Source organism: Carassius gibelio, chromosome B9, assembly GCF_023724105.1.
Source record: "Carassius gibelio isolate Cgi1373 ecotype wild population from Czech Republic chromosome B9, carGib1.2-hapl.c, whole genome shotgun sequence".
Taxonomy (NCBI): domain Eukaryota; kingdom Metazoa; phylum Chordata; class Actinopteri; order Cypriniformes; family Cyprinidae; genus Carassius; species Carassius gibelio.
This window is the reverse complement of record NC_068404.1, coordinates 7846452-7859841: the sequence shown is the minus strand read 5'-3', so window position 1 is coordinate 7859841 and position 13390 is coordinate 7846452. Positions and strand designations below refer to the sequence as shown.

At 41.8% G+C, this 13390-nt stretch overlaps 1 protein-coding gene across 1 annotated transcript; it reads left to right on the top strand.

The window, feature by feature from the left end:
• The first annotated feature begins 3338 nt into the window (after positions 1-3338).
• LOC127965318 (uncharacterized) lies at positions 3339-7650 on the top strand. Its single transcript, XM_052566078.1, has 11 exons — positions 3339-3637; positions 4235-4367; positions 4491-4728; positions 4951-5227; positions 5319-5496; positions 5657-5733; positions 5837-6017; positions 6167-6415; positions 6565-6736; positions 6825-6973; positions 7138-7650. The coding sequence occupies exons 3-11, from the start codon at positions 4532-4534 to the stop codon at positions 7314-7316; spliced, it is 1659 nt and encodes a 552-aa protein (XP_052422038.1). The 5' UTR covers positions 3339-3637; positions 4235-4367; positions 4491-4531; the 3' UTR covers positions 7317-7650.
• The last annotated feature ends 5740 nt before the right edge of the window (positions 7651-13390 follow it).

Genomic DNA, 13390 nt, shown 5'->3' with positions numbered 1-13390 from the left:
GTTTATGTGTGTTTGTGTGTGCTACTGCTAATGTGTGCATGTGTAACGTTATATCTCTGTGTGTGTGTGTATATCTGTTTGTGTGTATCTGTGTGCATGTGTATCTGTTTGTGTATGTGTGCATGTGTGTATCTTATACAGTGTATGATGTGTATGCAAATGTGTCTGTGTACGCGCTTGCGTGACTTTGTACATGCATGCATTTATGTCTATATCTTTATATTTGCGTGTGTGTGTTTAGGTGCATGTATGTGTGTGTGATTGTGTGTATGCAAATGTAAGTAACTGCAGGCTTTATTTTTATTATTTTATTGTATTATTATTATAGTTATTTATTTATTACATTATTATATATTTATATATTATTTTTACAAATTTTCTCTTACTAATAAATTGCTTCATAATGTAAAGTATTTTTATGTACATATATTGTGAGTTTGTAACACATGTTGCTTTTTTTTCAGTGTGGCTTACTCCAGTTATCTATGAAGAAGCAAATGGGCCATCTACATCAAACACAACACCATCTCAGAGGGGCCGGGCCGTGGTCGCAGCTTTAGCTGTACAATAAGTACATGGGGGGACTTGACACCTCCAACAAGATGCTCAGAACAAAGTCGGTGCCCTATAAAACAAGTCATATGTGACCATTTTCCAGCACTTCCTGGACATTGCAGTGACCAACAGCTTCATTTTACACAAAGAGCTGTGTGCAATCCACCAAGATAAGCTCATGACACGGCAAAACTTTCAGGAGCTGCTAACTGCTCCGCTCACAGATGTTCCCCTGGATGTCCGGCTGAGAGAGAGATGCGGTCATCTGCCTGTTCCTGTGAGTGATAATCAAGACCTTTCACAGAGTTGCATACGATGCAAAAGGAGCACCCCATGGAAGTGGCAGGAATGTGATGTGGGACTATGCTTGCAGTTAGACAGGAACTGCTTCAGAGAGCACCACATTTAAATTTACATTTAAAAAATGCCTGGAGAACTGGAGTACAACAAATGGCTCCTGAGTGAAAACTGTGCAATCCAGTGTCTCAAAAAGACTTGTATATATGTATTATAGTTCCTTTTTCAAGATTGAGGCATTAGATTCTTTCGATTATGATTTTTTCTAAATAAAAAACAGTAACATTTCTTCCTGTTTTTAAATTTTTTTTGTCTATTTAAATTCTATTTACTAACTCATTAACACAAAATAATGTACAATAACTGTAATTTCCGGAAAGCCTATAATTTTGGGGGAAAAATGACACCTTACACTTGAAGATACCACATTATGTTCTAATTTTATACTCATAAAAACAAAATGAGTGAAAATGGCCAATTTTAGCTTTAGGTTCTAAAGGGTTAATGAGAGAAAAACTATTTTGCCCAACCTTTTATTGGATGGAGTTAGTATTCTTGATAAAAATGTAATTGTAAACTTAGAAAGTTATTGTTACATTACACTGTTTACACATCCCCTCGACTGTATTCACTGGAAGAAAGCGTGGTTACTCCCTGAGAAATATTGTATGTCCAATAAAATAAGAGAGGTACACTTTAAGATTCTTCATAATGTTTACCCAACTAACTCACAAATTTGCTCTTTTGTTGATATCTCTGACCTTTGTGTATTCTTTAAAGTTGAGAAAGAAACTTTGTTTCATTTATTCTACCACTGTAATCAGGTTAAGCCTCTTTGGCAGAGCTTGGGTCTTTGTCTTTCTCATTTTGTCAAATGTGATTTAAACTTTTCATTGAAGGATATGTTCCTCTATTTTTCTGGGAGTGACTGTGCTATTTATAGTGTTGTTAATTTCTTTGTGTTGCATTGTACATTTTTTATTCACAAAAACAAATTTCTCAAGACTTTGCCTAGACTTGAGGCCTTTATTGCTGAGATTCCCCTTGTTGTTAAATCTCTTAAACTTATTGATAATAGTGGGTCAGCCTTTTGAAAGTTCAAGACGTTCGGATAGACGTTCGGTCGGTCGTTCGGATGTTTGATTTTGGCACGGAGAACCCGCCATATGATTTTGGCATGGAGTACCCGCCATAGCCGCGCAGTTTGAACGGAGCTCCGACACGTGACCGTGACGTCTGACGTCTCATATCTTACGTCTGACGCCTGAATACTATGGGATTTTGGCCAGACGGCTGGCGAGCGTATACACGTTAGTTCTCCTCTCAGTTTGCTTAGTGAGTAGCAGAAATTGCATAAGATATACTTCCATAGAAAAAGTGCTGGCGCGCTCGTGAGACTCAGAAATCTCCATCTCTCATCCATAAGGCAAATCTCTGCTCTCTACCCAACAAAACGGACGAACAACTTCTGCGCTCTCGGACAAATAAGGATTTCTCACACTCTGCTGCTCTGTGTTTCACGGAAACTTGGCTGAATGACACCATACCGGACAGCGCGCTCCATCTGCCGAGCTTTTTCAGCTGTTTAGAGCGGATCGCGAATCAGAATCAACGGGGAAATTGCGCGGCGGAGGGACATGCTTTTACATCAATGAACGGTGGTGTACAGATGTAACTGTGTTAAAGAAGATGTGCTGCTCAAATCTCGAAACACTCTTCATTAACTGCAAGCCGTTCTATTCGCCGCGGGAGTTTCTTTCTGTTCATTTTGGTTAGTGTTTACATCTCTCTGCAGGCGCATGTGTGCTCAGCTTTACAAAAACTTGCTGTTCAGATCACAGAGACAGAACAACAACACCCGGACTCTGTTTTAATCATTCTTGGGGACTCTAATAAAGCCAATCTCTCCCTTGAACTTCTAAAATACAGACAGCATGTTACATGTCCCACCAGAGACAGTAATACATTGAATCACTGTTACACCACAATAAAGGATGCATATCACTCTGTTCCACGAGCAGCTTTGGGACCTTCTGATCACCTTCTGGTTCATCTTATACCGACCTACAGGCAGAAACTTTAATGACTTTAATGACTCTCCAGACCACTAGGGAGCGCTGTCTACTAGCACGTGTAATTACTCTCCCAACCATTGGTGGGCACCCAATGCACCTTAAAGGTCCCATGACATGAAATTTTCACTTTCTGAAGTTTTTTAACATTAGTATGAGTTCCCCTAGCCTGTATATGGTCCCCAAGTTTCTAGAAATAGTAATCGGTGTAAATCAAGATTTTGCTATCTTTCTCTGCCTTTGAGAAAATGGAAGCTCAAACGGGCTGATCTTGAATCTCCTCGTTGTGACGTTTTAAAGAGACATGTTACCTCCCCCTTCTCTGCTTTGTCCGCCCAGATAAATATTTCCCGTTCATGAGAAAATGAGCTAAGGAAGTAGGAACACGCGCGCTTTTAATGGCTTTTAAAAAAATGGCTTTTAAGCGAGCGAGGCATAATAATTGCTCAGTAATTGGATGTAGAGACGAACACCGCAGCCTTTTTTTAGTTCCGTCATCCAAGCCCCAGAAGAACCAGTGGATTGATTTTATTTTCTTTGGAAATGCGCCAACACAAATCCCGAAAGCTTTGCATGTCTGCGGCAAACATTTCACCGACGACTGTTTCCTCAACTTGGGTCAGCACAGAGCTGGGCTTGCTAAACGTCTGAAACTAAAGTCTGGATCAGTACCAACTCTCTTTGGCTCAACTGACATTACACACCCCAGCCAAGTAAGTCAACTAATGATATATATAAGCATGTTGCTTTACTGTTAATGGTTACCTAGCTTGTTATACGTAGAATGTGGCTGTAACATCATATATGCAGCTAACGTTATGCAGTTACTTGCGCTAATGTAAAGGTAGACAGCATCAAGTACGTGTGTGAATAAACACAATGTAACGGGAGTGTTGTACACATCTTTGTTATTTGGGTAACCGTTTTCCTGTTAGTTATAGGGCGCACACGATAGCCGCATTTTAAGATCGTAGAGCTTGATGTAATTGTAATAAGATAAATTACAGATGTTACAGATCTCTGTACTAGAACATCGAGGCACAAACAAAGTTTTTCTCCCATGTTATCTCCAGTTTAAAACTCTAACACAGCAATTAAAACCCATTTTAAAATTAATTATCAGCACGTGAGAGAGAAGCAATAATTCGATTTTTTTGTTAACAAAAAAATACAAATTTTATTTGTAGAGCTGTACACAATGCACAAATCTGTATAAGTCTGTTTCAGATGTATACCACAATATAATTATATATGTAATATATACAAAGTAATAAATTGAGTATTAATTTGACCTTGTTGTCTCTATACAGGCCAGCACATCAAATGCTTGCTTTCAGCTGCCTCTCTCAAGGGATGTTGCCTGCCAGACAGACCACCTGGAAACACACACTGTAGGCACACAGCTATGCTTAAAGACTCTGCAACCCAAAATTAAAAGTGAAGGTATGTACCTGCCACCTGAAAATGCGTTTAGTTTTGATTAGTAGGTTTTCTAGCATTTTTCCCCTTTGCTTTCATTATGTGTTGTCATTAGACTTTGCTTAGTAAAATTAATTTGGGATGCAGGTGTCCAGGCAACTTTCTCCTGCAAAGATTTTGGTGTTGAGATGTCCAATGCAGATCCTCTGTGCCTGTCATCGACACCTTTAAAGAGACCACCCAAAAGACCTCGTTTAGACCTTGATGAACTGCTCGAGGACAATCCATTGGAGGGCAGCTCTTTAGTGGAAGCTTCAAGGGGACATGATTCCACTTATGATCCTGCAGACTCCATCCCAGCTTCGTTATACTCTAGTCTACAGTCGTAAGTTACTGAGTGTTTAAATATATGTGTGGCTCACATTCTAACATAAAGGATTAGTCTCAGTGAGACTGTTGTTGTTTATAGCATTCATGATTTTTTTTTAATGTGAATAATAATTATTAAACCAGTTGAAAACAGGGTGATGCTTCACAGTTCAGTCCAGACGTAAGCTCAATCTGTTTAACTAAAAATGTGTTTCCCTTTCTCTGTGTTTTGATATAGAGAAGATTCATCCACTCCCACCCACAACAGCAAAAAGTACATAGTGTACGAGAACTGCATCATGGACTTGTTTAATTTATGTCCGGTCTGCACGCGGGCATGTGAAGTGAGGACCCAAACGCTGGGGACATTCTTGTCTGTGAAGCAGCTGTGCCCCCATTGCACATTTTCAAGACAATGGAATAGCCAGCCTATCCTTGGTAGCATGCCAGCTGGAAATCTGAACCTTTCTGTCGCCATTTACCTGAGTGGTGCATCTTTCATACAAATCAAAAAGGTAAATTATGTGCAACTGTATTTTTTTTTTTTTTATGAATTACTTCAATTAAACTCAAATTACAATTTTATTTATCCACCCATATTAACAGGTCTTCAATACAATGAAGCTACAGTTGTTTCGGTATAAAACATTTCGCCGCCATGCCAGAGCTTTCATTGAACCCGCAGTTATTCACCACTGGAAAGTCACACAGGATGTGAATCTGCAGAGGCTAAGTCAGGAGAAAAAAGTTATACTTGGTGGTGACATGAGAGCTGACTCTCCAGGTATTGATATTTTACTGAAATTGTGTAGTTTATACATGGGTTACATATTGTTTGAAGTTAAAAGCAGTGAACTAAATAAAATGCCAGACATTATACCAAAGTATTGAATGGTGTTGATTACTAATGTCAGTATTTGCACAAAAAAAAACAACAACAACAGGGTACTCTGCAAAATATGGGAGTTATACAATGATGGATCTAAATACTAACACCATTGTGGACATTCAGTTGGTTCAGGTGAGTTGTCAAAAATATGTTTTAAAGTGGTTTTTGGTTGCAATTTGAAAATCAAAGTCTATAATGCATTTTCAATTAATATATTGTTTTTCTGTGTTAACAGAGCAGTGAGGTTGGTGGTAGCTGCCACATGGAAAAAGAGGGCCTGACAAGGAGTCTGGCATTACTGGAGTCACGTGGCGTCAACCTTGATTGGATTGTTACTGATCGTCATCCACAAGTACAGAAATTCCTTAGGGAGAGAAAAATAACCCATTACTATGATGTCTGGCACATCGCAAAAGGTATGTCAGTGCCAATATGGAGCTGCTTGATGTCCATAGTCCATTATATTATACAAAATCTACCAGATAATCACAAGTGTTTGTGACACCCGTGTCACAGCGGGTTCTTATGGGTTAACTAAGTGGAATGTATTTTGCTTTCATTGTAGGACTTTCAAAGAAACTGGAAGTGATCAGTAAGCAGAAAGACTGTGAGATACTCAAAAAGTGGATGAAAAGCATCAACAATCACATATACTGGACTGCAGCTAGCTCAACATCCGAGCGAGAGAGAATTGCAAAGTGGAACTCAATCCTGAACCATGTTCGAGATGTCCATACACATGAGGATCCTCTTTACCCTATGTGCGAGCATGCAATCCGCAAGACAACTGACAAGAGTAAATGGCTCCAAGCAGGTATTTCATCAATATACGGGCTAAATGTCAAAAAAATAAATGGACAACTACACAAAGTTATTTAGTCACATTGAGAAATTTACCAGAGATCAGCGTTGTAATATTCTGTACTAAATTTGTTTTCTAATATATTTTCTAATTGTCTGCAGATTCTCAAGTTTTCAACAAGTTGGAGAAGTTGCTAACAAACAAAAGAATGCTGAGGGATGTTGCAAAACTGAGCCCCCACCACCAGACTTCATCGTTGAAGTCTTTCCATTCCGTCATCCTTCGTTTTGCCCCAAAAAATGTTGTCTTTACCTTTATTGGAATGCTGTGCAGGTAGAATAAAGTTTGTTTACTTAGATAATTTAGGCTATAATTCCAAAAAGTATTGTCAATATTAAAACGTTTTGTCTTGTATTTCTAGGCTCTACCTGGCTGCCATGCATTATAATGAAAATGCAGACAGACCACAAGCAGAAACGGAGGAAGGTGTACCCCGCTTCAAAATGTCTTTTGCAAAGGGTAGGAAGGGAGAGTGCATAGCTAAACCTGAAAAGACACAGCTGACCTTTGGTAAGGGTTCAAATCAATTCAAACAACACATATTTTGGAATTCTCAAATGTATTTATTAATAAAAATTAAAATAAAAAATAATTAAATAAATAAATAAAACATGTAAAAACAAAACGCAACCAATTAAAACGAAAACTGTTTGTGCTTGTGTTTTATGATACAGGTTATGTTGCTGACATGATGGACCTAATTTTTGAGGAAGTCTTTGTCAACCCTACACCATACACTGAATCGCTGTTGGCCATCCCTGTCCCAGAGGACCTATCAGCGCAGTATGAGAAGCCGGACAAGGACAAGCTCATTGCCAGCTTCATGTCAAGGTTCAAACGGGGGGCAGTTTAAACCCAACGTAGTGTCCTTCCTCTTCAGGAAACACTGAGCGGATGTGCAGGACCACACTAGCTGGAATAATGACCTGGATTCTGCGTCCCAGGAGGCCCCAGCTCACAAATGAGCGATAGGAGAGATACCTGTAGCGACTGAACATAAGTGATTATTTAGTTTTGCAGAGATGTATCATTGTTTCTATTATGTTTGCATCTTCAATGCTTGTTTTTTGTTTTTGTTTTTTTATAGTTTATTTTTCCTCTGATGTGAAGAAATCTTGACACTGTCTATAATATAGAATGAAAATTAGGCACAGTGTTTGTTGGTGGAATAAAAAGTCAAGACTCAAGGCAAGACTTTTATTCTTTTATTAACTTAAGTAACAAAGCACAACTTACTAATAGTCAGCTCTATATTTGGCCAGCATTCTGCAAAGAGTAGACATTGAGGCAGACAGACTCCAATCCAGGATGGTCAACCATACATGTAAGCTGTTCTTCGACCTCCCTTAGTCTTCTAGTAACCTAATTACAATTAGAAAAGATAAGTGTCATTTTTAGGCACAATTAGTTGTCAAATGAAGAGACAAAGTAGTTTCCAACTTAGTGGTGAGAATGCTACCTGTGGTATCTCCAAGCAGCAAATATTCCCAGCTTCTGTGGGGATGGTAGCACAATTTACACAACGGCACCTGTACAAAAAGGTACATGTAATAATGGCTGAGGTCTGACTAATAGAGTGGTGAGTGTGTATGTATTTAAATATATATATATAAAGGTGTTGAGTAGACTTAACTCTTGAGTTGATTAGTTTTGTAACATGACTTCAATATATGAGGACATGGAGAACTTTGTCATTAAAAAATAAGCCACATTAAAGTCTTCTCTTAACCTGTTAACCTGACCCACCATTATGGGACTCACAGCTGAAAGTGCTCTACCTAACTTGTAATAGTTTCCTACTTCAGTGTGTTACAAACATAATTGTGGTGCCTTTAGAAAGAAGACCCTTTGGGCTACACCTTTTATCAACCAGTTTTGATAAAGCTCAAAAATATTAAAAGTTTTAGACACTTAAGTGCCTTGATTTTTTTTACCACTCTTAAATATTTTTTCAATATATGAGGACATGGAGAATTTTACATTAAAAAATAAGCCACATTAAAGTCTTCTCTTAACTACAAATATCACTGATATAGATGCTAATACAGCTTTTAAACAATCAACATGAAAAAGCAACAGTAGGTTAGCGTTAGCTACATGATAATAGCTGTAAGCCATCCGAATAAAGTACCGTATCCAGACATAATATTTTAAACTAACCATTCGGAAATTTCCTGCTGGAGCCGCTGAGTTGCAACTTGTTCATCCGTTGCTTCTCCATCTGGATCAGATTTTGGATCAAACTGAAAAGCTTGAACGACTGCTTTTCTTCATGCCATTGCAATATACCCAACGTAAACATGCACGGTACTCTTGAGGCAATATGGTCAAGGCCACACCCACCCTTCACCTTGCACCGCCTTTCTCCTCCTCAATAGCATTTAAAGCTACAGACACCGAAACAGCCCGTCTGAAGGAAGCTCATTCTGGGACTGGATTGTAGTGACTATAATTCTGCACCGAAGCTGAATTTTTAAAAAAAGGTTTCAGATACAATACTAGGGACCACTAAGGCCTATATTAAAACCTACAAAAAGTAGCATGTCATGGGACCTTTAATGAGAGAATTCTCTAGGCCACTAGGTGGCACTAACGGCCATGAACTCTTTAATTAAAACTGCTCATGAAGTTAATGTGTTTCACCTGTACTTTGACCTATTTAAGTTTGGCAGTTTCATTGTGCTGTGTTCAGTCTTGAGCCTACCCAGTATGTATTACCTGTGTTGTAGACCTGTTAAGTTTCATTTTCCTGTTACCTATTGGACTACCTTCTGTTTTGTGCTGTAAAGCTGTAGCTGATAATTTGTTTATATTTTACTACTGACCAAGTAAAGACTGCCTGCATTTGAGTTACCTGAGCCTCTGAGTTTGTTCTTCCTTCTGCACATGGGTCTTCTAGGAAACTGTTCTTCCCAGTAGACCAGAGGTAGAGAATTAGCTTTCCCTGACTGGGACCCCCGGGTTCGAGACCCACCTCAGACACCTCATGCCAGTTCTTCCTGACAGCAAGACTGAACCATGGAAGTAGACCTAGCAGAAGAAGAGACTCCTCCCTCCAAGTGGAACGGATACTATCTGAGCTCTCTAGCCAAGCTGCGGCCATTCTTAAGCATGAATGAATCCTAACTGAGATTCTGCAGCGTCTGAGACTTCAATCCAATCTCAAGCCTCTACAGACCCACAGACCCAGTCCATACCTCAAATCGCTCCAGTTCTGCCAGCCCAGTCCCAAAGTTATGCTCCACCACCTGGTCCCTGCTGGAGCCTAGACTTCCAGCCCCTTAGAGGTATGATGGGAACCCAGAGAGTTGTCGGGATTCATTACCCAGTGTACACTTGCTTTCCAACTGCAGCCTAACAGTTCCCTACAGAGAACATCAGAGTGGCTTATATGACAACCCTTCTTGTGGGTAAGGCACTGGATTGGGCTACAGCTCTCTGGGAGAGGAGGTCTCCTCTCACGTCTAACTGTGATCTCTGCATAGCTGAGATGAGGAAGGTCTTCCACCACCCTGTTAGTGGAGCAGAGGTTTATCATCGACTTCTTCAACTTGCACAAGGAACCCGCAGAGTTTGCTAACAAGTTCCGCACCCTGGCTACAGGGAGTGAGTGGGATCAGCGAGCCCTGAAAGCTGCATTCCATCGTGCTCTATCACGTAAGTTAAAGGATGAGCTGGCCTACAGAGACCCAGCCCCTGATTTGGAGTCTCTAATTGATGTTGCCATCAGACTGGACAACCGCATTCGAGATCGTCAAAGTGAACGTTGTCATGAGACTCGACTACCCGTGATCCACACCCCCACTGGTTTTGTGGAACCTTCCTCACTGATTGGGTGTCCTGCGGAGCCAGTGCAGCTGGGAAGAACCCGGTTATCACAGGCTGAGAGGGAGACCTTATGATTGTGCCATTGAACTGCATCCTGGCACTTGTCCACCTCGAGGGAGGCTATTCTCTTTGTCTGCCCCAGAAAGAGCCGCTATGGAGGAATATATCAACAAGGCTGTTGACAGTGGATTCATCCGCCCTTCAACCTCACCGGCAGGTGCTGGGTTTTTCTTTGTGGGAAAGAAGGATGTCAGTCTCCGTCCATGTATTGACTACCGGGGTTTAAATCTTATCACAGTAAAGAATCGTTACCCACTGCCATTGATGACCTCCGCCTTTGAACTTCTACAAGGTGCCACAATATTCACCAAACTGGATCTTAGGAATGCCTACCACCTGGTAAGGATCCGTGCCGGGGATGAGTGGAAGACGGCGTTCAACACCCCAACCGGCCATTATGAGTATCAGGTAATGCCCTTTGGTCTAGTCAATGCCCCAGCCGTCCTCCAGGCATTCATTAATGATGTTCTACAAGAGATGCTAAACAAATTTGTATTTGTTTATCTAGATGACATCTTAATCTTCTCCCGTTGTTACCAAGATCATGTCCAGCATGTCCGGCAGGTTTTGTCCTCAACTGTTAAGAAACAAGCTCTTTGTGAAGATTGAGAAAAGTGAGTTCCATGTATCAACTGTCTCCTTCCTTGGGTTCATTGTCTCCAATGGCAGCATTCAGATGGATCCTAGCAAGACCCAAGCAGTTCTGAACTGGCCTCGGCCTTGCTCTGTCGAACAGGTACAGCGTTTTCGTGGTTTTGCAAATTTTTATAGGATATTTATAAGAAATTTTAGCTCTATTGCAGAACCCCTTACAGCCCTTACCAAGAAGACCTCAAAGCCATTTCAATGGACTGAAGGGGCTTATCGGGCATTTGAGCTGCTCAAGCACTGCTTCACCTCTGCACCCATCCTGACTCTCCCTGATCCAGATTTGCCTTTTGTAGTAGAAGTGGATGCATCAGATGCGTAAGAGTGGGAGCTGTTTTGTCTCAAAAGGCCAAGAGGGACAATAAGCTTAATCCTTGTGCCTTTTTCACGTCAACTCACCCAAGCAGAAAAGAACTATGATATAGGTAACCGAGAGTTGCTGGCGGTGAAGCTGGCACTGCAGGAATGGAGACACTGGCTAGAGGGGGCTAAACACCCATTTGTCATTTGGACAGATCACCAGAACCTCACATACATCCGGGAGGCTAAGAGGCTGAATCCACGCCTGGCCCGATGGGCTGTCTTTTTTAACCGCTTTGAGTTCATTCTCTCTTACCGACCTGGCTCAAAGAACTCCAAGCCTGATGCCCTTTCTAGACAGTTTGACATGCCAGATGTGGAGGACAGACCTGAGTCCATCACTCCCAGCTCCAAGGTGGTGGCAGGGGTTCAGTGGGGAATAGAAGTGGCAGTAAGGAAGGCTCAACAACAACAGCCTGACCCAGGTAATGGCCCCCCAGGCTGCCTTTTTGTTCCTAATGTTGTAATGATGCATTGGGGACATGCATCTCTTCTTTCGGGTCACCCTGGAGTTGCAAGGACTTTGAAGCGCATCCAGACACTGTTTTGGTGGCCCAGTATGCAGGTGGATGTCCGAAAATTTGTATCTGGCTGTTCTGTATGCACCCAGGGAAGTCGTGGCCTAATGGTTAGAGGGTTGGACTCCCAATCGAAGGGTTGTGGGTTCTAGTCTTGGGCCGGACGGAATTGTGGGTGGGGGGACTGCATGTACAGTTCTCTCTCCACCTTCAATACCACGACTTAGGTGCCCTTGAGCAAGGCATCGAACCCCCAACTGCTCCCCGGGCGCCGCAGCATAAATGGCTGCCCACTGCTCCGGGTGTGTGCTCACAGTGTGTGTGTTTGTGTTCACTGCTCTGTGTGTGTGCATTTCGGATGGGTTAAATGCAGAGCACAAATTCTGAGTATGGGTCACCATACTTGGCTGAATTTCACTTCACTTTCACTTTCAGAATAAGGAACCTAAAGCCCACACTCAAGGTCTACTTCATCCTTTAACCATCCCAAGACGTCCATGGTCCCATATCTCCTTGGACTTTGTTACTGGACTTCCTAAATCACAAGGTAACACAGTCATCTTGGTGACTGGTAGACAGATTCTCAAAAGCATGTCATCTGATACCTCTGCCTAAGATCCCCACAGCTTGTCAGACCTCATGATGCAGCACGTCTTCAGGATCCACGGGTTTCCTTAAGACATGGTCTCTGATCAGGGGTCACAATTTAATTCTGGATTTTGGAAAGCTTTTGGCCATCTTATTGGAGCATCCATCAGTCTGTCTTCTGGATTCTTTTAAGATCCTTAGGAAGATCAACCCTGTGTCCTACCAGCTACTCTTACCAAGGTCTATGCGCATCCACCCCACTTTTCACATTTCACGTTTGAAACCTGTTGTCTGCTCTCTGTCCACAGCCAAGAAGCCCCCCCATTACCCAAAGTCGTTGGTGGGCAGCCAGTGTATATGGTCCGTCGACTGCTAGATTCACGTGGAAGGGTACAATACCTAGTGGGCTGGGAGGGTTATGGCCCAGAAGAGCAGTCCTGGGTGCCAGCTAAAGACATCCAAGATCCAAACCTGATCAGAGAGTTCCACCGCCACGACTCCAACCATAGCCAACGGAACGTCGGGAGCTGTTCCTGAGAGATGGGCTACTGTAAGACTCCTCCTGTAATGACTCTCCAGACCACTAGGGAGCGCTGTCTGCTACCACGTGCAATTACTCTCCCAACCATTGTTGGGCACCCCCTGCACCTTAATGAGAGAACTCTCCAGGCCACTAGGTGGCACTAACGGCAGTGAACTCTTTAATTAAGACTGCTCATTAAGTTAATGTGTTCCACCTGTACTTTGACCTATTTAAGTTTGGCAGTTTCATTGTGCTGTGTTCAGTCTTGAGCCTACCCAGTATGTATTACCTGTGTTGTAGACCTGTTAAGTTTCATTTTCCAGTTACCTATTGGACTACCTTCTGTTTTGTGCTGTAAAGCTGTAGCTGATATTTTGTTTATATTTTACTACTGACCAAGTA

Coding starts and splice junctions, on each gene's coding strand:
- LOC127965318 (XM_052566078.1), top strand. CDS start 4,532: ATGTCCAATGCAGATCCTCTGTGCCTGTCATCGACACCTTTAAAGAGA. Junction 5,228..5,318: donor CTTTCATACAAATCAAAAAG/GTAAATTATGTG, acceptor CCATATTAACAG/GTCTTCAATACAATGAAGCT. Junction 6,416..6,564: donor GAGTAAATGGCTCCAAGCAG/GTATTTCATCAA, acceptor AATTGTCTGCAG/ATTCTCAAGTTTTCAACAAG.